Source organism: Poecilia reticulata, chromosome 21, assembly GCF_904066995.2.
Source record: "Poecilia reticulata chromosome 21, P_reticulata-male-v2, whole genome shotgun sequence".
Taxonomy (NCBI): Eukaryota; Metazoa; Chordata; class Actinopteri; order Cyprinodontiformes; family Poeciliidae; genus Poecilia; species Poecilia reticulata.
Genome location: NC_088850.1, coordinates 5,870,309 through 5,895,620, shown reverse-complemented (window position 1 = coordinate 5,895,620; position 25,312 = coordinate 5,870,309). Strand labels below are relative to the sequence as shown.

At 36.3% G+C, this 25,312-nt stretch overlaps 1 protein-coding gene across 1 annotated transcript; it reads left to right on the top strand.

The window, feature by feature from the left end:
- The first annotated feature begins 66 nt into the window (after positions 1–66).
- Positions 67–25,064, top strand: nudt14 (nudix (nucleoside diphosphate linked moiety X)-type motif 14). Its single transcript, XM_008397328.3, has 5 exons — positions 67–244; positions 8,527–8,570; positions 13,792–13,856; positions 14,131–14,419; positions 16,786–25,064. Exons 1-5 carry the CDS (start codon positions 164–166, stop codon positions 17,033–17,035), a joined length of 729 nt encoding a protein of 242 aa, XP_008395550.1. The 5' UTR covers positions 67–163; the 3' UTR covers positions 17,036–25,064.
- The last annotated feature ends 248 nt before the right edge of the window (positions 25,065–25,312 follow it).

The window sequence follows — 25,312 nt, the reverse complement described above, 5'->3', positions numbered from 1 at the left end:
ACACTATCAACAATAATCCAAGGACAAACTAATTGACTTGATTTAATTAGATTACTCGAATCAGAGCTCGTGTGTCCTTTCCCGGATTCCGTAGGCATTCCTTCACTGTCAGTGTGCAGAGACGGCTTCGGTAAACCCCCAAATCCTGCTCCAGCTGTACATTATGGAAGAGATTAATAACGTTGAAGTCGTTCCGTGCACAGAGTCCGAATACCTGAAGCCGTTCCGGGTGCTCTACAATCAGGTGAGTTATCTGTTGTCTTGTTGGAGGATGGAGGATGCTGGAGGCTAGAGGCTAGCCCAACCCCCCATTCATTTAGCAGCTACAGCAAAGCTAAGACGAGGAAGGCTAAAAGCCCGAGCTTTGGCATCTCTGCTCATTCTCATTAAATTAAATTAAAAGGCCGGGAAAATCCAACCTCTTTTGCTCAGTGTTGCACTCGCGTTGATTCAGTTGTCACCTTTTGTTTGTTTGATTTAAACTGGCGACTGTTAAGCTAACAGGCTAATTGCTAACGGTAGCTCACAGAGGGCTGTTTAATTTCCAGGCATCACGTTAACGTCAGCGCATGCTTTACATTATACATTAGTTGGCTGAATTCAGTGTTTTTGCAGTTTGACGCGACAGCAGATGCTGTTTTTAATGCGTTAAATGTGTTTTCTGACGCAGGTTAGACTTGTTGAACTCAGATGTCAAACTAACTCAGTCTTGTTTTTGAAAACTCAAATATTTTCCACGTTTTTTCACTTGATTATCATGTATTTTGGGTGTTTACAGATCGCCTGGCTTTTGTTTTTACCCTCTTTATGTATAATAAAGCATCAATGAAGTCTGTTGTGTTAGTTTAATGCCACTGGATTACAGTAGAGTACAGTATAATAATGAATGCTCCCCCTGAAAGAAAGCCAAGTTCAAGTCTGTGTGTCCGTATGGTCTCAAACAAAGCGAGAAGTAGACAAACACAAACACAGGCTGCTGTCCAGGATAAATCTATTTTTAAGTCACAAATTAAGTTAGCTAATTTTCTGCTTTTGAGCTCAGGGGATTTCTAATTTCTAAAAATCTTGGTATTGAGTTGTGGACAAGAATTGATGAGAGTCCACATCAAGGTATATTAAGGCTTTAGGGTTAAAAATAAGTTTTCAAATTCCCAAATAAGTAAAGCATAGAAAAATTTAGTTTTGGTCATTCCCATCCTGTTGCTGCTTACTGCCAGTCAGCTGGCTGAAGGAATGCTAAAGTTTTGCAGGGTTTCCCCCATAAAACTTGCTAAGCCCAGTGGTTGGATGCTAGCGCAGTCATTCATCCAGCGGCCCGTCGTGTTTTTGAGTTAAAAATGTTTAAAGTTGACAGGAAACTTGGAAAATATCACTTGATGATCATGTCTTATTCAGAGATTGGAAGATTTACGCCTGAACACCAATTATGAAGTCTTAAAAAATGCAAACATTTAAAAAAGACTTAAATAAATAAGTAATGCTAAGCCTGGTGGCCCGCCAGGCTTATGATACACTGGGGGAAACCCTGCTTTTGCTTTGCATGCGTGGATAAATGAAGTAACACTAAAGTAGTTAGTAATGATGGCTAATTGTACTTGCTGAGCTCTGCAGTCCAACTTGTGGCTTTTTGAAATGTTCATGTGGAACATGCGCCCAAAGTGAAACAGGATTGTCCTTGTATTTGGTGTTTGGCTGGTTACACACATAAAAACCAAGTCGATTGGATCTAATTTGGAGGTGACCATCTGAAAGCCTAATTTATTTAATGTGTTCACCCCATCAACAAAAAGTCTACTGAGGAAAATCTTCCTCGAGTGAGTGGTTGAGGGCAGGGCCTCCATGCCACCAGGGGGCCCCCAAGAGCACCAAACTAGCATGATAGACAAATATACATACATTTTAAATAACATTGAATATTACAAACTCAGTGCTACTATACATGGGAAAACAATTTCTATATTGTTTTGATAAATAATAATGATTCATCTGTTGCTGTTGATGGCTGCTGCCATCGTTGGGGAAACATAAGATAAATTTAGTGTCATCAGCTAATGTTACTTTCAAATTGTTAAAATGAAATTAAACGATTGCATTTCAAAATCTAAATGATTTTGTTTTACTTTTGTTACTCCTGTAAGATTAAAATCAATATCCATAATTTCACTGGCATAATGCATGCTAATTACAAATGATGCTAATGATGGTAGGTGAGTAGCTTAGGAATGATAAATCCTGACATGTTGGTCTGCCCCACCTTAGGGCCCCAAAAAGGTTTGGACCGGCCCTGGTTGATGTTCAGCTGACCACCAGTTGGTTGTTGTCAACCTTCGACAGAAAACTTAGCATCTCTAATTAAAGTTTTTACTTATCGTTTATATTTTTCTTCATGATGAAGCTACACAACCGATGTTAAAACTGGGTTCTCCATCTTAGAGGTTGAACCTCCGTCAAATAAATTAAACCAAGATTATTAATTTGAATTACTAATTCACCTCTGAACTTTTCAGCCTGCGAAAGGCTTCTCCCCCCTTTGTGAAATGGGTTAATGAAGCAGAACAAATGCAGGGTGTATTATAAGCCTGGCGGGCCACCAGGCTTTACCTGCGCCACCACCAGGCTAAGCATCGTTTGTTTATTCTCTATAAGTTTTTTTTAATACACCAGGAACAGAGACGGCAAAGATCGGTTTTTAGAGTCTTTTTGGTGAAATGGTTGGTTTCACAATTGCATTTTTTAAGATTTTATAATTGTCATTTAGGCATTGTTAGTAATGTCTTCCATTAACACACATCTACCTAGTGATATTTTCAAAATTCCTGCCAACTTTAAACCTTTTTTAACTCAAAAACATGACAGGGTAGATGTTTGACTTGCTAAACCCAACCACCAGGCTTAGCAAGTTTTCTGAAATGAGCGCTGTTTTAAAACCAATTTTGAGCCAACATCCGGTGTTTGTTTGTTTTTATTTCTATCTCAACTTTCATGTTTTTGGAAGGATTGATGACGTCATTGTGGGGAAAAACCAAAAGTTCATTAGCCTGGATCTAAAAGTCTCTGGAGGAGCTTTACCTTCTTCCTACATTCATGGAACAGGAGTTTGAGTTTAAGTTGGTGGCCTTCAGCAGGGATGATTTAAGTCTTTTTGTGTCATTGATGCACAAAGTAAAGGGTTTTTGAGGAGATATTTAGTTTGATAAGCTAAAACAGGATATAAGGGTTTGAATATGATGAGAAGGCAGCAGTTGCATAACAGAGAGAGATGATGCTGGGTCTCTTGTTCTTACCAACGTTTCATCTTCATTGTTTTCCCATTGGAGCTCAGGAAGAGCTGTTCAGAGACTTTTCTGCCTCCTTTACAGAGTGTGTCCTCCACAATCTTTTTATGCTCGTCGCCTGTACATCTGCAGCTGAGCCGGTGACCAAATCTGCTCCCGCTTCCACGCAAACTGTGGAAGTGGGTAATGGTTTGTGCAAGAGGCTCTCTGATTCATTGATGTCTAGAGGTGTTTTGTCTCATCTCCCTCTACAAAGCAGGTGATTGTCCCTCGTTGACTCCGGGAAACCCCTCTTATCCGTCTTACCAGCACTGTCGCAGAATCACAAGTTGCTACTTAGAGCCGCATAATTGCCCTCAGTTTATTCATCATAATGATTTCGGTGATTCATCTGGAACTGTTTGTCTACGCACAGGTTCTGCACAAAACTAAACTGGTATAGTGTTTATTTTTTCAGAGAACATGTGATCAATTTTTTACTAAAGTGATATATTCATACAAGTAGATGTTTATGCGAGACGGATTTAGTAATAAATCTATTCTGTGATAAATATGACAGTGTATATCAGGGCTATTGTGATTAAAAAAGGTCATTTTCACCAAAAAGCTCATAAGTTTTCTAAATAAAACAAGGACATTTCTGAGCTTGAGAAGTAAAAAAAAAAGTTGCTAGAAAAATCTTTTGAGATTAATCTCAGAAATTTTCTGCAGGAAAAAAAACGTAAAATATTTCAGTTTCAAAAGTTAAAAATTTACTAGAAAAAAAAAAAATCTGAAATTTTTCAGAATAATCCCAGAAATTTCATAGAAAAAAACAAGGAAATTTCTGATCATGCAAAGTAAAATTTTTTGAAAAAGTTTAAAAAGTTTGAAATTTTGCAAAAAAAAAAAGAAGAAAAAAATCTGAAAATTTTACATTAATCTAAGAAATTTTATACAAAAGCAAGGACATGCCTGACCTTGAGAAGTAAAACAAATTCAAGGAAAAAACTCAGAAATTTTGAGGTTAATCAGAAATTTACAGAATTTTTTTTATTTTAATTTCCAAGTTTGAAATGTCAAGATTCTGCTGAAATCAAAAAATCTGATTGAAATTGAAATTTCTCAGACGTCAAAGTTTTGACATCTGAAATCTATAATCTCTGAGATTTTTTGGCAGAAACTTGCTCCTCTTTTTTCTTTTTCTTTTTTTAAATACATCTACGGCAGCATTTTATGAGACTGAAGCTAAAACACGAGGGGAGAAATTTAAAGTGCTGTTGTATTCGAGGACAGCAGTCGAGGTTTTTCTCTGCCACAGCTGTCAGGTGTGTGTGTGTGTGTGTGAGTTTAAGAGACGGTAATTAAACTTTAACTACCTAAAGATCAAGCCTGTGCATCCCTCCCTGTAGTGGCCGTTCTCACAGGTGCCTTTCAGAGGCCGCATTATTTCCATGTATCCTGCCTCCTCTCCCTCCGTCTCTCCCCACTGGCTAATCTCTCTGTCGTAATCCATGTCGGCCGCGGCTCTCGGTCTCCCCCGGGCCGTTTGCGCTCTTCCCGCCCTTCCTCTCTCAGCAAGTGGCCCAAGTAATGAGGGAAACCCCACCATCTGTGTGCTCTGCAAACCAGAGAAAGAAGAGAGGAAATGGGCTGGTTTCACCTCGCACCCTGCGTGGGAATAGACATGTAGTCACATTTATTAGATTTATTCTGATCAAACCTGAATATATCTGATTGATATTATTTGGTCAGACATTTCTACAATCCCGTCGACTTCACGTCTTGAAATCCTGAGAAACGAAACTCCCATCTTTGTTCTGTGCGTTTGACACAAACGGCTAATTTAACTAACACTGAGAAATGTGAGCAGGAGTTATGATCATTCGAGTAACGAGAATGTTCCACCAGTTTTATTTTGACGACTAATTGGGAAAACAAATGGACACATTCTGCAGATTTTTTAATTTAACCGCTTAAACCTTTTTATGCAATATTAGAAATGCATTAAAATGCAAGTAATTCAGTTCCTTTTATAAATTCCATTAACTGAAACATTCTTCTAACAGCAACACGCAAAGAGATATTTCTGCTTAAATTGACAACAATACAGTGTAAGACTGATATGTTGGTTATTTTTTGGATTAATTGATTAATAATTGGCTAACAAAAGGTGCTTAGTAGAAGATTTTTTCTTATTTTACAGAATTTGAACCAGGTAAAGCTAAAACTACTTGATAACTTTTGTTTAGAACCTAATTACAGACAAATGTTTCTTTTTGATCTTAAATTCAAAATTTATATACATGTGTTTTGCACAGTTTTGGCTTAATTTCTGCTCTTAGAATGTTCTTCCAGCAAATAGCATTTATTTGAGTCTTTATACTCCATTTAACAATTAATCAATTACTAAATTATTTGATGATTATTTCAATAATCAATTAAACATCATTAATGCAATTAAGCGCTTAATCCCTAGTCTACTTCTGTATTTTTTGTTGTTTAAGAATAAAAAGTCGCAGATATCAAATTCCCATCTGTTACTTTTGTAAAAATCACTGTTATATGCAGTAAAATAACATTTAAAAATGTAAGCTATGCTATTTTTATATTTGAGTAAACGCTATCAAGGCTCTGGGGTTTTACAAAGATCAGGTAAATATCATTTATTATAATGTTTTCATTAGTAGAAAGCCATTTTAATAAAACATAAAATAAATAAAGCTTAAATTTCCTGCAGACCAAAACTGACAAACCTGATAAAAATAAGTGTTTGGATTTGATTGAAAACTGATTTTTTTAACAGTATAAACAACGATTTGATCCATTCAAGTTGAATTTCTATTTCTGGTAATTTTTCATCACATTTTCTTGACTAATCAACTTGACTTGGTTCGGTTCCGACTCGTTTGTGTTGGACTTTTTTCAGCTGCAGTCTGAGTTATAAAACAAATATATTTAGGACAATGAAGACCTGGAATTTGTAGCAAGTGTATTTGTCAATATTTAATATCTTGGCAGTTTTGGTCAAGTTGTCATGATTTTTGTGTTAAAAATGTAGTTTACAACTAAAACCTTTTTTTTTTAAACAAAAAAGTGAAATTAGCTTGAGCATATTTGAATTAAGTAAATGCTGGGAAAGTAAATGATTTGACTCCTGATCCCCAAACATCTCTAAAAATGCCATTAAATTGGTGTTTGTTTGTTTTTTGCTTGATGGATGAAACTCCTTCTATTGGTATCAATGTACCTCATGTTACTCATGCATTGAAATGCTTGATGGTTTTGGTCCAGAGCCATTCGGATGTTGGGTTTCTGAGGTTTGGCTTCACGTCCTCTGCAGGAATTGGACCATCTTATGGACTTGACAGGATTTTTAGGATTGTAATTACGTTGGTAGAGTCGGTAGTTCTGCTAAGGCTTCAGTCTTGTCCTTGGATTAATTTCTGGGAGTGAGCGTTCACTGCCATCTCTGCTTGTCCTGCATCGTCTTCTTCATGTGATTTAGTCATTGTTGGAAGCCTTGAAGCCTGATTCTCTGCAGAAATCCGACTCTGGCCTCGTTCAGCTCGCCGTTTTCTCAGGTGTCGCTGAACCACAGCCTCACACCAGGTCTCGTGTTGCTCTGGTAAAACGTTCTTTGCTGCGTCTCACTGAGCTTGTGGGAGGAGAGGAGGTGTAGCCTAAATATGAATCAAGGTCATATTTCCTTAGGCATTGAAAATGTAGGCTAACTTACCCTTTTTATGATGGCATGCAATGTGGAAAGAGCAACATCGGCTAAATTAGTGTTGAATTTACAGGAGCTACAGGGTTATTAATGCATCATATATTTAAAGCTAAACTCTGTGTGGTTTATGCTAATTGCATTTTCAAATGCAAAGGTCTTTTTTTTCACGTTTGTTTTTTTAAATCTGAAAATAAATTCATGATATTCTTTAATATTAAATATTCATGGTGTAGGTGACAGATTGTACAAACACCTTCAGTCTGATGTTGAATGTGTTGAAGAAATCCAAAAATAGCAGCACAGTTGCTTTAAATTGTATCACTAAAAACCTCAGATGTAAGACGCATGTAGGTAAATTAAATATGTTACATTCAAGAAAGTACTTCCTGTTGACGCCTGCTGTGTAGCAGTATGCCTTGTTTTACATGGAAAAACAACAATGTCTGCTAACGATGCTAACTATAGCTGCTCACGATGATAACTATAGCTGCTAACAATGCTAATTATAGCTGCTAACGACGCTAATTATAACTGCTAACAATGCTAATTATTGCTGCTAACAATGCTAATTATAGCTGCTAACAATGCTAATTATAGCTGCTAATGATGCTGCTAAAAATGCTAACGATAGCTTTTAACAATGCTAACAAGTTAGAACTGTTAGTACCAATAGCTGCTAACATTGGGATTAGGTTAGTGTCCTACATTTGCTAAACTAAATGGCTGTTTCTGTTTTTTTGTGACTCTTTTAATGAATTATTTCCTCTCTAGTTTAAAATCTGGATTACCTGGACTGCTCAAAGTTAAACTGCAGAATTTTACGTTTTTTGGAATCTTTTTGTTTTTGAAAACAAAAACTAATAATTTTAATGTTGTTGTTTTTTTGCCTTAAGACATATTTATAAATGGGAGTTTAGTATGTGGACTAGTAAAAGCCCATATTCTAAATATCTAAGCAGATTGTAATACCATAAACCCCAGTGTTACTAAGTATAATGAGCTTTAATGGTATCAAAAAGTGGATACTGTCTGATTCTATTTTATAGATATATATTTACAGATAGTATTAATTGATGAGCTGCTTGAATTTGTGGTTAAAGTGACAAATTATAAATATAAACAACTATAATAGTTTTATAAAATAGTTTTTCTCTCATTTATATTTAGTTTTAAGGTCAGGCACCATCTTAATGATGATGATGATGATGATGATGTGACCGTAAACTATTAAAACATTGCAGAAGCTGATGTTTCCGTCGCTGCTATCAGACGCGTCACGTTGCAGTCATGAGGAATTTGTCGCTGCCACTTCCAGACATGAAAAGTTTCACTTTCCAAGGAATTTCTAATTTATGCTCAGAAAAATGAAATTAACCTCAATCTGAACATCAAGTCTTCCTTTTTCCACAGCTATCCTGTTACTCACTACAAACAATAAAACAAGCAGAAAAGACCATGAAGAGCTGATTTCAGGAATCTTTTATTTTGCTTCATGAACTTTAATTCTTGTGTTTTTTTCTTTCTTCTTCTTCTTCTTCACAGAATGGCACAAAGAAATCCTGGGACTTTATGCAGAGTCACGACAGGTAAAATCTGAATTTTCTCCTGTCGAATGATCAACGCCGCTTCGGTTCGCAAAGATGGAAATGAGTCGGCCATGTTTGAGCCTAACATGGAGTCCCATTTAAATATTGAGCTGAAAACTTTGCTGTCGGTGCTTGTAAAGCTCTAAAACATGATTGTTATTTTAATTAAGAAACATTAATTAAAAGAAGCTCTTCACTGTAAACCAGGGGTGTTCAAACTTTTTATCAAAATAATAGTCAAAACTACTTGCAGGCTAAAAATGTACAAAAGCAAAATTAAATCAAGCAAATTAATTTTTTTTTTAGGAAACGGGTGTTATTTATTCCAAATCCAAAATTTAAACAAGATTTTGCACGTTTTTGTATTAAACGAAAGGATCTTGTTCATTTTCTTTCAAAACGTTTGCTGTATTTAGCCAAGTTTAGATAAAAGCTGATTTGTGTGCAGCGACGTTGCTTTTTTTAGGAAAAGTCTTTGGATGAACTTGGTTCTTCTTATTATAAAAGCTTAGTTATCAAATTATGAACACTTTCCGTTATAAGAAAGTCACGTCAGATATGAATTTACCCAAATTATACATTTGTATCATATTTGAATTGCAGTTGGTGGACCGCGCCAAATCACTGCCAGGGCCATAAACGGCCCCCCGGCCTTCACTTTGGGAACCCCATATAGCTCTCTGTGATCTGGAAATAAACATACCTGTTAGTTTAGATTAATTTTAGAAAGTTTTTCTGCTACACAATTTATTAAACAAAACATTATAAAATCCAGATTCTCTCTGAAATGCAACTTTAATAAATCTGGTATTTTTATTCCTTTATGGCTGAGTGGTTGAGTTAAAGATGGCTGTTTTCAGGGGAAGTTGCACCTGCTTTTTTGTGTTTTTTACATGGAATAAAATGACAATAAAACTGTAAACTGTAATAAAAATCTGACACTTGGGTGCCAAAGCCACAGTGATGCCCTGAGGTCACTCTCGGGTCATTTCTAGCCTCTTTCCTGCACTACTGACCCCAAACAGAGATTGTTGTTAAAGAAACGGCACCCCTGAGAGAAAGGCGGTAAACGTCCAACCTGTGTTTCTAACAAAAGATTTCCCCTGGCGACAGGTAGCTATTCACTAAGAGGAAATCCTGCCGGGTTGTTACAGGGAAAGGAACCTGGGATTGTTTCTGGGTTTTTGTTGAATTGAGTTGGATTTATGTTTGCGGTGCTGAATTGTCTTTTTCAAAGGAAGAAGCATTTAAAAGATGCATATTTAAATTTTGTAGAAATCCCCAAACTGAAAGTATTCAGAGGCCAAAATGTAACTTTTTTTTTTCTTCCATTAGAAATGATTTCTGTCTATTTTACGTTTTCCTAAATATTTCCAGTGATTTACCTTTTTGGGATTTTTAATTTCCATTTCTTACGTCTCTATAAGATGTTTTTATTAAGACTTTTCTTCAGCCAAATGTCATGGATGGTGTGCCAAAGTCTGTTTTTGAGTAAAAACGTAATATAAAAAAATTATTTGTGTTGTACTTAAGAACATATAAACATGCAACAGAAAATCTCATCCTAAAATAATTACAATAAAGTGTTGGAGTGCCAAATTTGTGCCATTATTGTATTGCAGACGAGGGCCGCACAAAATTAATCCAAGGACCACAAATGGCCCCCGAGCCACAATTTGGACATCCCAGTTTTAGATGTTTTAGTTCCCCTGCAATCAAATTACAACTTCTTTAAATTTTGACTTTATTCTAATTAGTTTTCCAGAGCAGCCAGAACACAAGCAACACCTTTGTGTTTTTTTTAATTAAAAAAATATCATAATCATTATTTCATGTATTTTTTTAAAATTGTGATGTTAGGTTGTTATTTAAGAAGATGTTGATTACAACTATTGCTCCCTGTTTGTGTACTTTCATTATAAAAGTCCTGTTTATGCAGATAAAGGTTTCAAAAATAGTTTCCTTTTCAGCATTTTGTGTCATTTAATCCAATATGTGAAGCTTTAGAAGAAGTGAAGACACTATAGTATTATTTACTTGCAGTCCTTGTACTGACCTTTAGGTGACGCATGTGACATTTAAAGTAAGTCACCTCGTGATGCAGGGAACATTGGAAATGTTTTAGCTTGCAAAGTGAAGATCTTTGCAGGATAAGTTAGATAAATTTGCAAAATGGAAATTTATCAAAAACTCTCCACGTCCTGGAATCGACTCTGGTTTCTTTATTCCATGTTTTGCCTTAATAAGTAAAACAAACATGGACCCGTGTTCTCCTTCTGATATTGAAGAGATTCACAAAAATGCATTTTTTTTTTTTATCGTAAAAGGTTTCTCTTTTTAAGTTGAACAAATTGTTTGCTGAGATCCTATTAAGTACGAGAGCTGTGCTTTGTTTAGGCCAAATTAAGCATTAAATTTGCCTAAATCACGTTTAAGCTGAAGCAGAAAGTCTTTGGAAATATTGGAGACGACATCAGAGCCCAAAGTTAATCAATAACTAATTAAAGTTAAAATGTATAAGTTATGCGACGGCACCTCCCGTTTATAAAAAGTCTGAATTTGAGCTACAAAGACTTCAAAGCGACTAGATGGTCCATCTGTCTGTCAGTGTCTATATTTGACTAATCGATTAGATCAATGAGGAAATATTGATCTGAGAAATCCAATCCCGGCCCAGTCGGGGGGTAGAGCGTCACCGTGGCAACCATCAGTGTTGCCCTTTATTCGGTCAAGGAGAAACACTGAAACTGGGATCTGAGTGGTGCGTCGGGCTGCTGTTTGAACTGAAACTGGCCTGAAATTTCTGATCAGCTTCAGGAAAAAGCAACACAATGATGTCAGTAAAACAAAATAAAAAAATACCAAGAAAATGTACTGACATTTGTGTTTACAATTAATTAAAAAAAATATATATATATATAAAACATTTTTCCAATATGTTGTGTTTTTGGAAGTTCGTTTAAAGGGTTTCTCTTTCTGCTTCCAATCAGCGAGCGTCAAACGTTGGTCACAAGCGCAGCTCTCTCATGTTCTTCTGGGAAACCAGCAAAGTGGAAAAGGTTGTTTTTGTTTCTGCGCTTTCAGCGAGGTGGCAGAGAGGAAAGAAGTGATTGAGAAAGGAAGTGAAGCTGCTGGTGTGAAACCCTTTTAAAAAGGATCAAAAGCTTCACAATTATCAGCAGAGACAAAGTTTTCCTTTTCTATTCTGTAAAAACTGTCCAGGCCAAACCGGAATATTGTGTCTAGTGCTCATATCTTAGTTTTGTTTAATTTCAAGTGTACCAACTTAAAAGTAGATATTCAGCAAGAAAATTATTATGATTTAATTTTCGTTTGGGATTAATAAGTATTTTTGAATTTGAATTTATTTGAATTGAAGAAATAGGAGCTTGTTTTACTTCAATAATTCCATAATATTGATGAAAAAGTTTGAGTTCTACTGGTGCCGTTACCTAGCAACGCCAGCCAAGCCCAGCCCGTCGCCTAGCAACCCAGGTTTAGTTCCACTGGCAGATTATTTCACTTATAGTACAGTAAAAATGTATTAAGTGAAATAATCTGGTACTTTTTCAACAATATAAAGAAATTATTGACTTAAAACAAGTTTTTTTGTCTTGCTAAAAATGTGCTTATATGTTAGTTTTGTCTTATATGAAGTGAACTAAAATATTTCCAGTAGAAACTAGATGCAGATATTTGGTTAGATTTTGTGTTTTTGCAGTGAAGCGACAAACATGATGCAAACAAACGGCTTGATAGTTCAGGTATTACCTGCTACTCTCCATGTCTGTTTTGGGGCGTTTAAAACGCGTCTCCACATGTTTCAGTTAGTTTAGATAAAAATGCAGATCATCTCCTGACTGAGTGTCTATTCAGTCACAGCAATCCCCCACTCGGTTTTTTGTTGTCTTATCCACCGCAGTGTCACAAACTGCAGACCCATCTGTCCCGTTGATAAACATTTAGCTGACATGAGGTATTTTTTTGGCGAGCAGAGAGCGCAAAACGCGTTTTTCATCATCTGAAATTTAAAAATGCAAACAGAAGTTCATCATCGTCTCAGGAGTTGTTGTTGTTAGAAACTTTTCACAGCAATCTCCTGGTTTCCCTTTGAGCATGGGAAAGACGGGGCAGGGTTTCCTGCCGCCTCAGACGCATCCGCTTTCCCAACGCCGACCCTCGGCTTCAGGTTTTCACCAACACACACACACACACGGACAGACGGACAGACAGACACGGCAGTGACCGTTGACCCTCGCTCTAGTTTTATGTCCATATCCTGGTTGCGACGAGTTGAAATCCCAGCGATGTGACCTGCTGCTCTCCGGATTCCGATTCTTATTTTAGTATTGTTAGTCCGGCTAATGACATTTATTTTAGTATCGCTTTTATTTTTAGGAGTTTAGAACAGGAAAACTCCAATATGAAGATAAATTTGGAAACCTTTGTCATCTGATGGAGCTTAATGAAGACGTTTATAAAGTTTGTTGTCTGAGCAGTGTTTTATACAAATTGTTTAATTTTAAATACCAGTTCTGGGATGAAATGTCACACTGGAAAACACTAAATCTTACATTTTGGTTTATTTTATAATGCAAATATATTGGTGCACTTGAAATCGGTCAAAACTAACTCATTCAGGCAGAAATAGGAGCTTGTTTTAAATAAATAATTTAGCTTATAACATGGGGAAAAAATTATTAGAAGTGAAATAATCTGCTAGTGGAACTAGAAAAAATTCAACAATATTAATAAAACAAGTTATTACTTACTGGGCACCCCTGATGTTAAAATTTAAATGATAAAAGGAAGTTGTAATGGCTGCAATTTGCTTAAAGAAAAGAAAGTAAGGTGATAAAATCAAGCCTGAAATCTGGGCAGCATGCAGTGAGATTATCACTGCAACTATAAGGCTGAAAATCGTTTTCCTGAAAAGAACAAAACTCCTCAGTCTGACTTACAGCTGCAAAGATTTGAGCTTCCAACGCGGAAAAAGATGCAAACAAATAGATTCAACAAGAAAATACAAAATATGAGGGAAACTTTTCTCTAAATAACATTAAAACGCTAAAAACTGCAAAGAAAAAACTTGAAATTGCTGAGCTGTTTGTGAAGGGATGCCTTTCATTTGTTACAACATAAAATGCTTTCAGATTTTATGATGAATCCATGCTTCTGAAATGTCGGCGTGTTATATGGTGACTTTTCCTGTATTTTTCAGCGTATCTGTGCTGCTCTTCAACACCACCTCACACTGTTTTGTCCTCGTCAAGCAGTTCCGTCCAGGTACCTTTTATTTATTTTTGTCACTGATCTGAATTTGGACTTTTGAGCATCCGGTGTGCACTTTCACTTTTAAAACAACAACATGTTTAATCGGCTTCTTTATCAGAAATCGCTGCAAGCTTTAAATTCAGGGAAGTCTGGGCCGTGATTTATCCCCTCTTTTAATCTCGTTTAGATAAAAACCACAACCCAGAGCACGGTTGCATTTTTAACCTTAAATATAACAGTTTGATGAATTCATATCCATCAATCTCCTGCTGTCTCGCACCTGCAGCCGTTTACATGTGTGAGTGGGAAAAGGCCAAGACGAAGACTTCTCAGGGCGCCGAGAAGACCGAAGAGGGCGACGCCTCCGAATCTCAAGAGGGCCAGTCGGCCCCGGCCGAGGAGAGCTCTCCTTCGTCCCCGTGGCCCCCGGCCTCGGCGGGGGTCACCTACGAGCTCTGCGCCGGCCTGGTGGACAAACCGGACCTGTCGCTGGAGGAGATCGCCCGGCAGGAAGTGCTGGAGGAGTGTGGCTACGATATACCAGCCTCCAAGCTGAAGAGGATTACTTCGTTCAGGTTAGCGCCGCTTTAGACGTTTCCTCAGAAATGAGGGTTTGGAATCAGCTGCTGCTTCCTCCGAGCTCCTCCCGTAAATCTGCTGGCCATCAGAGACGCGTCGGAGTGAAAGACGGTGACAAGCCTAACAAATGCAACCCAGAAGTTGGAGGCCGTATGAATAAAGTGGAAAACAATTCCTCCTGTTCACGGCTGAGGAGTCGCTTCCTGGTGTAAGGAAAAACGGTTTTATACGCAGTAAAAATAGATTTTCCATTCTTCTGTGTGGAAATAAGAAAGAATGGTAACAACAACTGAACTAGGCAAAGAGTTATAGACTTTAAATAACAGCTGGACTATTGTTCAGGTGCTGCAAGAGTCTCAGATTATACAGGAAGATGTTAAACAATATTTAACCAATATATATCGGCTATCATTAGATCTGTTGTAAACGATTATGTTAGTAGACGAGTCATCTTATCGATTGTGCTAACAACTAATCAAATAAAACATTTCTCTAGTTTCTATCTAAAGAGGTTTTATTATGCATAATTCACGTTTTTGTACATTTATTTTGGTTTTTACTGCTTCTAAAAACAGCATCAAAAATTAAAAACATCTAGCCTGTTTTTGGCAGTAAATTAATGTTTCATCAGCTGGCACTGCGCCGTTACCTAGCAACCCCGGTGAAGCCCAGCCCGTTACCTAGCAACCCCAGTGAAGTCCAGCTCGTTACCTAGCAACCCAGGCTGAGCTCCAGCACGTATGATTTGGTGCTAAAAAGGTAATGAAAATGTTTTTATCGCCCACTGAGCTGGCCTAACATATTCAAAAAAGCATCATGGGTCACATTTAAGCTAGTAAAAAAATATACATGAAAGAAAAAATTCTTCTAAATAAACAATTTAGTTCATTTTGTAGCTTAAAATTCAATATGTTTAAAATATGATTTCAATGTGCAAAAATAGATGAGAAATGAAGCATTTTATTTTTAATACTTGGTGATTTTATTCTTGGTGTAAGAAACTGTTTTAGTATTTGGAATAATTTTTTTCCCCTAATCTGAGGGAAGTGTAAAACGGGAGGAAGTAGCAGTGTAACGAGATAAAATATTAACGCTAGCTGTTGTTAGGGGAACCTCTGAAATGAAACCCAACTAATAACTGCTGGAGCTTCTTAAAATAATAAGCAGTGTGAGTGAGTTGGAGGGAAACTTCAGGGGAAACCATTCATCACTGTCAACATGTTGGCTGCCCGGCGCTGCCAGGATGTGAGCAGCCCCACATCCGACAGTAAAACCTGGACAGGCGTGACTGAACGCTAACGAAAATATGTTTTTGATTTGACTTGAAAACCTCCTGCAGCTCAGCTGGTGTCGTCTGGGTCCATTGTTATGTGCGGGCGGCTTCCATTGTGTAGGATGGTGTCATCTTAACCCGCATGAAGCCCATAAGGGTCTTTTTTTTTCTTTTCTTCTTTCCATTTGGCAAACATGCACAAAAACGCAACACGGCTCAGGAAATGGAAAACTCCAAACAAAACTTAATGGGATTTTACTCCACAGTTCCTTGGAAAAGAATTCATTGTTATATTTGACTTAAATGGATTTGTTGTGATGGTAACAATATTGTTGTTTTGAGAGCCTTTTCAAAGATCAACCATCTTTCATTTCTAATGCATATTTATCGTTTGAACTGGAAGACTTTATATTTCCAAAATTAAGCAAATAAAATGGATACCGAAGTTTTATGTCATCTGGTTTTTGGTAGAGAGAAAAACAATCACACATTTTAAGATCATTTTAATTTATCATGCGATTTATTGCTTATTGCAACAAGCTTAATTATTAAATTGAAAGAAAATTGGAGCATAGGTTGTTTTTTTTTCATAAAAATGGAGCAGCTCAGACATAACCAGACATCATTTTATTATTTTTTTAAAATAAACAATACTTAAAAAAAAAATAAAATTTAAATAGAAATTTTTTTTTTTTAATTGTCAAATTTTAAAATAAAATTCTGAAAACTGGGGCATGTCTTGGCACTAGCTTAACGCATGCATACATGCAAATTTTAGCTTATTGTTTTGCAGACAAGCTAAACAGTAGAATACATGATGCTGCCACCACCGTGTTTTAAAATGGCGGCTGTTTTTTAAAGCATTTTCCATATTAACAAGCAAAAAACAAGTTTACTTTCATTCACTTCTAAGCACCTTCTGCTTCTTGCTAATGTTTGCTTTGCTAATTTAATTTCTTTTATGTTTTAGGACCAAGAAAAAAAAATAAGTAGAAAAGCATTCATTCACGTTAAGTTTCTGAGGAAATGTGGGAAAGTTCAAGGGTTTTTCCAAACTACTGATTTTCAAGTTTGTTTTGTCCTCTGCAGATCAAGCGTGGGTGTAATAGGTTCGAAGCAGACCATGTTTTACGCCGAGGTTTCCGACGACAACTGCGTGAGCGCCGGCGGAGGCGACCCGCGCGAGGGGGAACTCATCGAGGTCGTCAAAGTCCCGCTGCACGAGGCCATGACGTTTGCCTATGACGAACGTATACCCAAATCCCTGGGCCTCATTTTTAGTTTCATCTGGTTCCATAATAACATGTCTCCCAAGTACAAGATATCCACCAATGTGTAACTAACGTTAGTTAGCCACTATTTCTATCATTTACTGCATATTAAAGTCAAACACACTGGTCCGGCACACCCTCTGCTCCCTCACTGCTCATCATCCTGTGTTGCCTTTTCTGCTTATTGGTACACAAAGCAGGGTGGGCTCCTTGTTTTGTCCTCATCACTTCTTTTTTTTAAATTATTTTTTATGCATTTTAATAATTCTCCTGTGAAGAACCAGTTTGGCGCTGGTGCATCTTCTCTTAAATCGATTTTTTTATATGCTAATTATTTATTTTTCATGTGCCATCTCTTGTTAATGGCTTCATATCACTCGTCATATTTGCCTGCACAATTAAAGGAAGGCTCTGGCGCTCTTGGATGTTTTCTATTTTACATCATTGTAGCCATTTTTTAGGTATTTTAATTAGGCCTGTCACAATAACAAATTTTGCTGGACGATAAATCGCCCCACAAGTTATTGCGATAAACGATAATATTGTTTTTTGAGACCATTTTCAAGTAATAAAATGGCAAATATTGAGCTTTAATTTTTTATGAACATCTAACGCCAGAAATGGAAGATATTTTAAATACCCAAAATAAGTAAACTGAAATACCAAATAACATCAATTATAAAGTCTCTTGTTTTTCAACAAAAGGATTAGTTGAGACCAGACTCGATACTTTTGTCATCCAATATTTGGTCAAAAGAAAGATCAATAAACCATAAAAATGGAAATTATTGACCTCATTTTAATGTGTCTTGTGATTAACTGATTTATTGCAACAGGCCTACTTTAAACACCTTTGTAAGTTGGGCATGGGCTGGTTTGAGATTCCCACCAGTTTTATGGTATTTTCGCCAAAACTGAAAGCAAAATGTGTAAAGAAATCTTACTGCTTCTATCTGAGACTGAAAAACGCCAACGGCTATTACAACTTCTCAAACCACACTGAATACAGTGATGATGTTGATTTTGATACATAAAATAAACATAACTGTTCATTTTTCACGACTGGAAATATTTCCACATTTACCTTTGCTGCGTGTGAAGGAAAGTCAAGCTCACTGTTAGTGTTTTAGCAACATGTAGGGGAGGGGAAGTGCTGCATTAGCTCAACCTCTGCTGAATAAATGTTGTAACCTTGGATTACGGTAACAATAACCGGCCCATGCCTACAGTAGAAGGCAGTTAAACATCTCAATAATGCAAAGACTCACCATTTAGAAACTTTCCCATTTATAAGTACCTAAAAAGCAACATTTTAACTATGAATTTAACCCACATTTACTCGGCATTCACCCTGAATCTGAACCAGACAGCAGAGAATCACCCAGTTATGCAAAAACACCGAGGCGTTCAGGCAAGCCATATGTAATTCCTTCGATCCCCGTCCTTTAAGCAATAGCTGTTCTACCACCCGATGCTGAAAAATCTTTTATTGACCTTGAAATTAGTGCCAGTCGAGATCTAATCAACCCTCGATCACACAGGGATATCACACCCAACTTTACTCTGAGGGTACGGAAGCACAATCATGCTAGAAAATTATGTACAGCAGAACTTTTTGAATAAAATAAAGGCTATATATGTAATGTATTTTTCTTTCCTTCTTTGCTGATGACACACAGTTTAAGCTCTAATAAAATTAGGCTCATTTACACTCAAATCCACTCTTAGCATCTTTGTTTTAAACCTTTGTAGGTGATTAGTGGGAAGAATGGAGCGTTTTTCTTTTACATAGTAACTTTAGGAAGACATTAAATAGCATTTCCAAAAAAGAACATTATTTCTACTCACAAGTTACAAGAAAAACCTCAAACTCTCATGAATACACAGCTAATCTCTGAACATCAGCAAATTGCTAAATCTCAGGTCCAACTATTTCAACCTTATACTTTTAACAAACCTTTGAATGTGACAATGACCAGCATGTCATTATTTATAATCCTGAAGCATCCCATTTCAGAATCACTTCCAGCTTGTGTATCCGAAGACAACCGACTGTCCTCTGTATTTTCATTAAAGAAGGGCTGGTACTTCATTAATTATTTCATGTGTAAAAACAAAATAACTCCCACACACGCAAGTGTTAAAATAATATGCAAGATCTGAGACGACGGCCATAGTGTTTGTGCAACACAGTGATGTTGGTGTAGAGCAGATAACGCGTCTCGAAACGAGGAAAAAGGCAAAATCAAGTAACTGACATGTTGTTAAATGCGGTGCAACAAGAATGCCTTTTGGAGATATAAGGCTGTGTGAAGTGCAACGTTAATAGCACTAATTTATTTGGTGATTGTGTTCCTAGGAAGTTGTACACAAAAACAAGATATAACAACATTAGCTTAAGTCTAATGTTGATTTTAATTCAACATTTGTAGTTTTTTAAAAATATTTTTCAGTTTTGTTTGTTGAGTTTCCAGCTTTTTAGCAACAGCTGATGCAGCACAAACTTCTCTTTATTTACATAAAAGGGTAACTGAGTCCACACTTAATTAAAAAAGTAGACCACTAAACCCAACTTAAAAATAAAGTTTAAACCCCTTTTACACAGGATTAAAACCGCTTTGGCTTTTTACCGCTGCTTTCCTGGTCATCTCATCACTTTGCTTCCAGCATTCGGATCATATCTGTACTGCGATGTAATTTAACGGCGTGCTTAACTTCCCCTTGCATGTTTACATCAATGCTAAACGGCGAAAAATCGATTCTTTTACATGCCATTGTTGGTGCGGTAGAACAAAATGAAATCTGGAGATGTAGATATTAACATGGTGCAGTGAGCCACAGCAAAAGGAAAAATAATGCAGAAAAACCGTTGAACAACTCAGAACCACTTTTAATTTCTCGCCGTAGCAACCGACAACAACGCCACCTTACGTTTCAGAATTTAACACCAAAAAACACTCAAATATTTCACATCAGTCTGTTGCAGTTTTATGTTTCTATTGTGATATGTCAGAGCTAGTGTTTAGGTCACTTATTTTATTTTGTGACTGAGCCGAAACGCACAGATGTCCTACGTCACATCCACATGTTAAGATAGTCAAAGTCAAGCTAGCATAACTGAACTACTTCCCTCTCCTTCGCTCATTTTTTCGGGATTAAAACTTTTCCTAACATTGTTATCTAGTTGTTGTAGTGTTGATAGTTAGTAGCAAAGCACTGCGTCCCTCTTTTCTTTCATATATCAGGCGTACATTTAAGATTTAGCACTTATATTGACAACGTAACAGCTAAAACCAGTGGTAGTCATCGTAATGTCCGACGTTTGTGCCGTTTTCTCTCGCCATTTATCGGCTCACCTGCATTAAGGAGCTTATGGCTCCTTAAGACGCATCTCATTCGCTAATGTCAATTTGGTAGCAAAACTTTGTAGTGCGCTGACAACATGCTAGCTAACGTTAAAACAGCAAGATAAATGCAGGTAACCATGGAAACCAGTGAGTTTAAAGGCTGTCCGGCTCTTGCTGCAGTCAGGTTGCGCGTCCGCTGCGTTTACGAATAATTTCCGCACCTCCACCATCCACCATCAGTTTCAGATCCAAAGAGGAGGAGCAAACACCGTAAGGATCGTTGGCTTATCAGCATTGATGCAGGTAGATTGATATTCTGGACGAGCAAAAGCGACACTGCCAATCAGGATTTCGTGCTCAAAACCTGTTTTCTTTCTCAATCATTCTGAGCAGATCACACAATAACTCTGAATGCTGACTGTTATTTAGAAGCTGTGATGCGGTTATCATACAAAGGTTACAACAGACTCACAGGTAGCTGCTTGCACTTTTTCTCATCCTCTTCACACTGGCGATTACAACGAATAGATTTTACTTTTTAACTGCAAGCAAATGATTCGCAACTCTTCTCGTCTCCCATCAACCTATGTGTAATTTGGAGGTGTGTGTTCTTCACCCCGGATAATGCCTTGTACACACGTAGCCAGGTCTTTGTAAAAACAAATATCTCTGCCACGTACAAACAGAATCAGTTTCAGAAAGGGTTTTCATCCACATGAACCCACACAAATATGTGATTCAGTGTTACTTTAAATCTGCCAAACCTATAGGGGGCAGTGTAGCGCAAAGCTAAAACCTACATCAACCAATCGGATTGCTTCAAAACAATTTGTGTGGACAGATAGATACTTTTAACTAGTGTATTAGAATATAAAGTTAATAAAACATAACACAACGTTGTTTGGGAGTCATGTCAAAGTAAGTATGTAGATATATTGGCACATTATTTTTGCAGACTGCAACGTCCATGACCATAAATCTCATGCAAGCACGAATACGGAGTTTTCTCAAATCTCCACCTTGGTCTGAGTTTTTTTATAAACTGTTTTTAGTGATATTAAACAGAGTTTTTGATTGGATGAAAGGCTAAAACATACAAAAATGTATTCATTTTTCCAGATATCTGGCTACTTGTGGACAAGACCTGTGTTGTGAATGGAGCCTTAGCGGTTTTAGTTTTAGTTGGTCCACTCTCAAGTTGTAAGCCAACAGAGAAGCGTTTCTGATTTGTAGGACCAGTGGACTACAAATATGGTACATCAGATTTCAAAATGTCTTCTTTGCATCATGTCTTTTTTCAGATTCTAGTCTGTTCAGCCTTAACAGACATAGCAGTGCTTCTCCGCCCTGAAATCTTACTTATTTCTCAATAATGATTATACGTTTGATTAGTTTCTAACACCATTTAGTGATTTATTTTCTTCCCAAACTGTGCAAATATGTGGATTTACGTTGAAAGCCGTATGTTGAGTCGCTGAGCTTCCATCACGATATTATTTTTGCATTAATTTTCTTAATTGATGACTTGTTTGTTCATATTCTCTAACTTTAAAATTAAAACTCTTAAGCCAGATCACCTAATAAGTCAAACTTTCTGATACATGTTGTGGAAACTTCACAATCAGAATCCACAACACGACCTGTTCAAAGATGTCACAATCGTAAGGCAGCTGTGAATTTTACTTCACTTCACATTATAACCAGCAATATTTATCTCACCTAAAATGTACTTTAGAAAAATTATGCAGCGTATTAAAATCGATAAATAAAAAAAGCTAGAGCCATAAACCATTAGAAGAAAAACATTTTAATAGTATTCACCTCAAAGTGCAAGTTTACTTTTGGTTTAACGTTGAGAATCTAGTCATATAAAATCCATTTAAAGGCCAGTCTGTAACTAAATGTGCCTATCAAATGTGGACAAAGTTGACATTTTTTTATGGATGTGTTTTTAATGCTGTGAGAGCTAAACACCAGCTAAAGTCAGTAGAAAAAGATAAACAACTTTTAAATATTAATAGAAAATCTTGTAAGCACAATTTGCTTGCATTTTGTGAACTTTCTTTTCAGAACAGAACAGCCAAAAGACGAGTTTGTGCATCTTTTAAAAACGTATATGTTCAGATTATAAATAGATATACAGCAAATAATGTCCAGAACTCAAGTTGATTTAAAGCTGCGTTCGGATTTACTGACGGCTTAAAAAATAATCCAATCATCAAAGGACAAAGCATCTGCAAAGCGTGAAGGTTATGTAACTGAGAGTCAATTGTTGGCAAGAATGAGATTTCAAGAAAGGCGTTTGAGCATAATGGTGGCACTTCAGGTTCGCCTGGTTGAGCCTGATTCACCAAGAACGCAGTTATGCTTCTGAGCCAAATGTTTGGCTGTTTTTCAGGATTATAGTTTTGCAGAACAAGTGGAAATGAAAGCTATTTTTAAAAAAAGTGGAGTTGTAAAAATGATAAATACAAAAAAAAGTGTAAAGCATATTTTTCCTTTCAATTTAATGAAAACCAATGCATCGTCGGTTTGTTAAATATTCACTAAACTGGTCCAACTGAAAACTTTTCTAGGTTTTTTTTTTTTGCACTTCTGTCTTTGCTGGAACAGTTTATCAGATGTAAACTAACTACCTAAAATTAATGTGTGTGGAAATTTTCACGCTGTTTTTTTGTATAATAATGGATATAATGGATCTGAGCAGCAGCAGGTAAAAATTAGCCCGTTGTTCTTCGCTACACTTCGCTACGCCACGAGTGTAACGGCGTAGAAAAGCAATGGCAAAGGCGCACTGAGATGGTTTTAGGCAAAATGTCTACATTTGCACAGAAATATAACAATAGAACACTAAATAATCAATTTAGGCAATTTATCAAAAAGTGATTTGGAGGTTAAAAGTGTAAAAAAAAAACAACAACTAGTTTTTGTCAAAAATTGAATAAATCAGTCCAACTGAATTTTGGGGAGTATTTTATTTATTTATATGTTTACTATTTTCCCTTCTGGTACATTTTACTGGATGTAAACTATTCACGTAAAATTTGGAAATGGTTGTAAATTTTCACCGTTTTTAGTGCAACAATAGCAGTAAAAAAATTACGCTTTGGTTCATTAAGCAAGACTGGAAGAGCAAAGGAAAGCAATGGCCAGATTACAACTGACATGGTTACAGGCGAAGTAACACAAACTAAACAAATTTACACAAAATGTCAACATTTGCAAAGAAATATAAAGATAGAACTTTAAACCGCCTACGTAGGCAGTTTATCGGTTAAAAAAAACATTGATTTGAGGGGTAGTTAGACTTTAAGTAAATCTTAAAACATAATAAATACCAAAAAAATTTAAACCATTTGCTGATTTTCAAAGAAAATGTTGTCAGCTGTCAAAAAATCACAAAATTTGTCTAAAATTGGCAACTTTTGAGGGGTAATTTTAATTTATTTACTTTTTTTTCTTTGCTAGTTTAGTTTACCAGAGGTAAACTAATCACATAAATTTGGGAATGCTTGTAAATTTGCCCAGTTTTTTGTGCAGCATAAAGAACATAGTTGACTCATTTGGCAAGAAAACAAATAAATCTACTTCCTAAAGACATCTATCACCTTCAGACGCCTAAGTTTCCTACTTAATGACGGCATTAAATGCACTTTGGACAGCTTAGAGAGAGGAAAGCCATATTTACTCTACAGAAACATACAGTACTTAATACTAAATAAATCATGTATGAGCTGGATTTTAGCCACTTTCCCTGCATTTCTACCTCCATCTCTCAGGCCCACAACTGAAGTTTTCCTTTTTTGTTTTTTAAGGCATTATTTTGCATCTTAATTCTCCAGCACACCTATAACGAGTCGACACTCAGTGGTTCTCAGTGGTCACAAAATAAAATCATCAATAAAGGAATTTTATAAATGTACATGCTCTGTTTGCTTCTTTATCTGTGATGCGTTTTAGTTTACTTTTGTTACGGATTTGTGCATTTTCTTCACAACTTCTTACTGTGTTTCTCATGTTTTGAGGTGGAAAAATGTTAAAGGTGCTATGTGTAGTATCCTCTAAGAGAATATGTGTTGGTCTTAAATAAAGCCACTGTTCAGGCCTGAGCAGTGGTTAATTACCTCTGGTCATTAGACAAAACAATGGAATCCTGAAAAATGCACTTTGATTGTTGGACGAAGTGTGCAAAGTTGGTCATGTTTGCCTCTTTTCTTGCTGTCTGGAAGCCAAATTTCCAGAAAACGACTCTAAAGTGGCTCATTGTGACTTCATGTTGTAGCACTTGTTAATCTGTTTGGTAAAATAATGTTCAGTGAAAAATCCTACACACAATACCTTTAAGTGAAAGACCTGTTTGGATTTTTTTCTTATTGTAAACATGGGTCAAATGTGATTTTATTTTTATTTTTTTCTCATTTTTCTGGTGTCTCACTGAATTTGTGTTTTTAAAAAAAAAAAACATTTTCATAAAAAAAGCTATAAATACAAAACATTGCTGATTTATTAATTTCTGTAATTTTTATGCTTTGTTGAAAGTGTATACACATTGTGGGCGGTGTTTCTGGTAATGCTTATGTTTGTTAATTTATTACCTAAATGTTGAAATATTTTCATTTCAAATAAAAAACAAAAAAATAAAATAAAAAACTTGGTACAAACATACAGTGATAATTTAAACATTGCATGTGCACTAACTGTGTTGAAATAAACTGCATAAGTTCAAATAAAATGTGTTTGATGCCCAAAATGTCTGTGTACCCTATAATTATTTATAATTTACAGAAAGTCTCTATATTGTTTTCAAACACTGAATATTCTGTTTTTCTAAAAGACAGAACTCTATGTGTTAGAGGTGGGCGATTTGGATTTAAACTTTTATCACGATATTTTCAGGTACTATCGTCATAACGATAAAAATTACAATAAAAACTATTACTTGCGTTTTTATGGCTGTCACAGCCCCACAAACACAAATACTGCTGGTGAAAAATATTC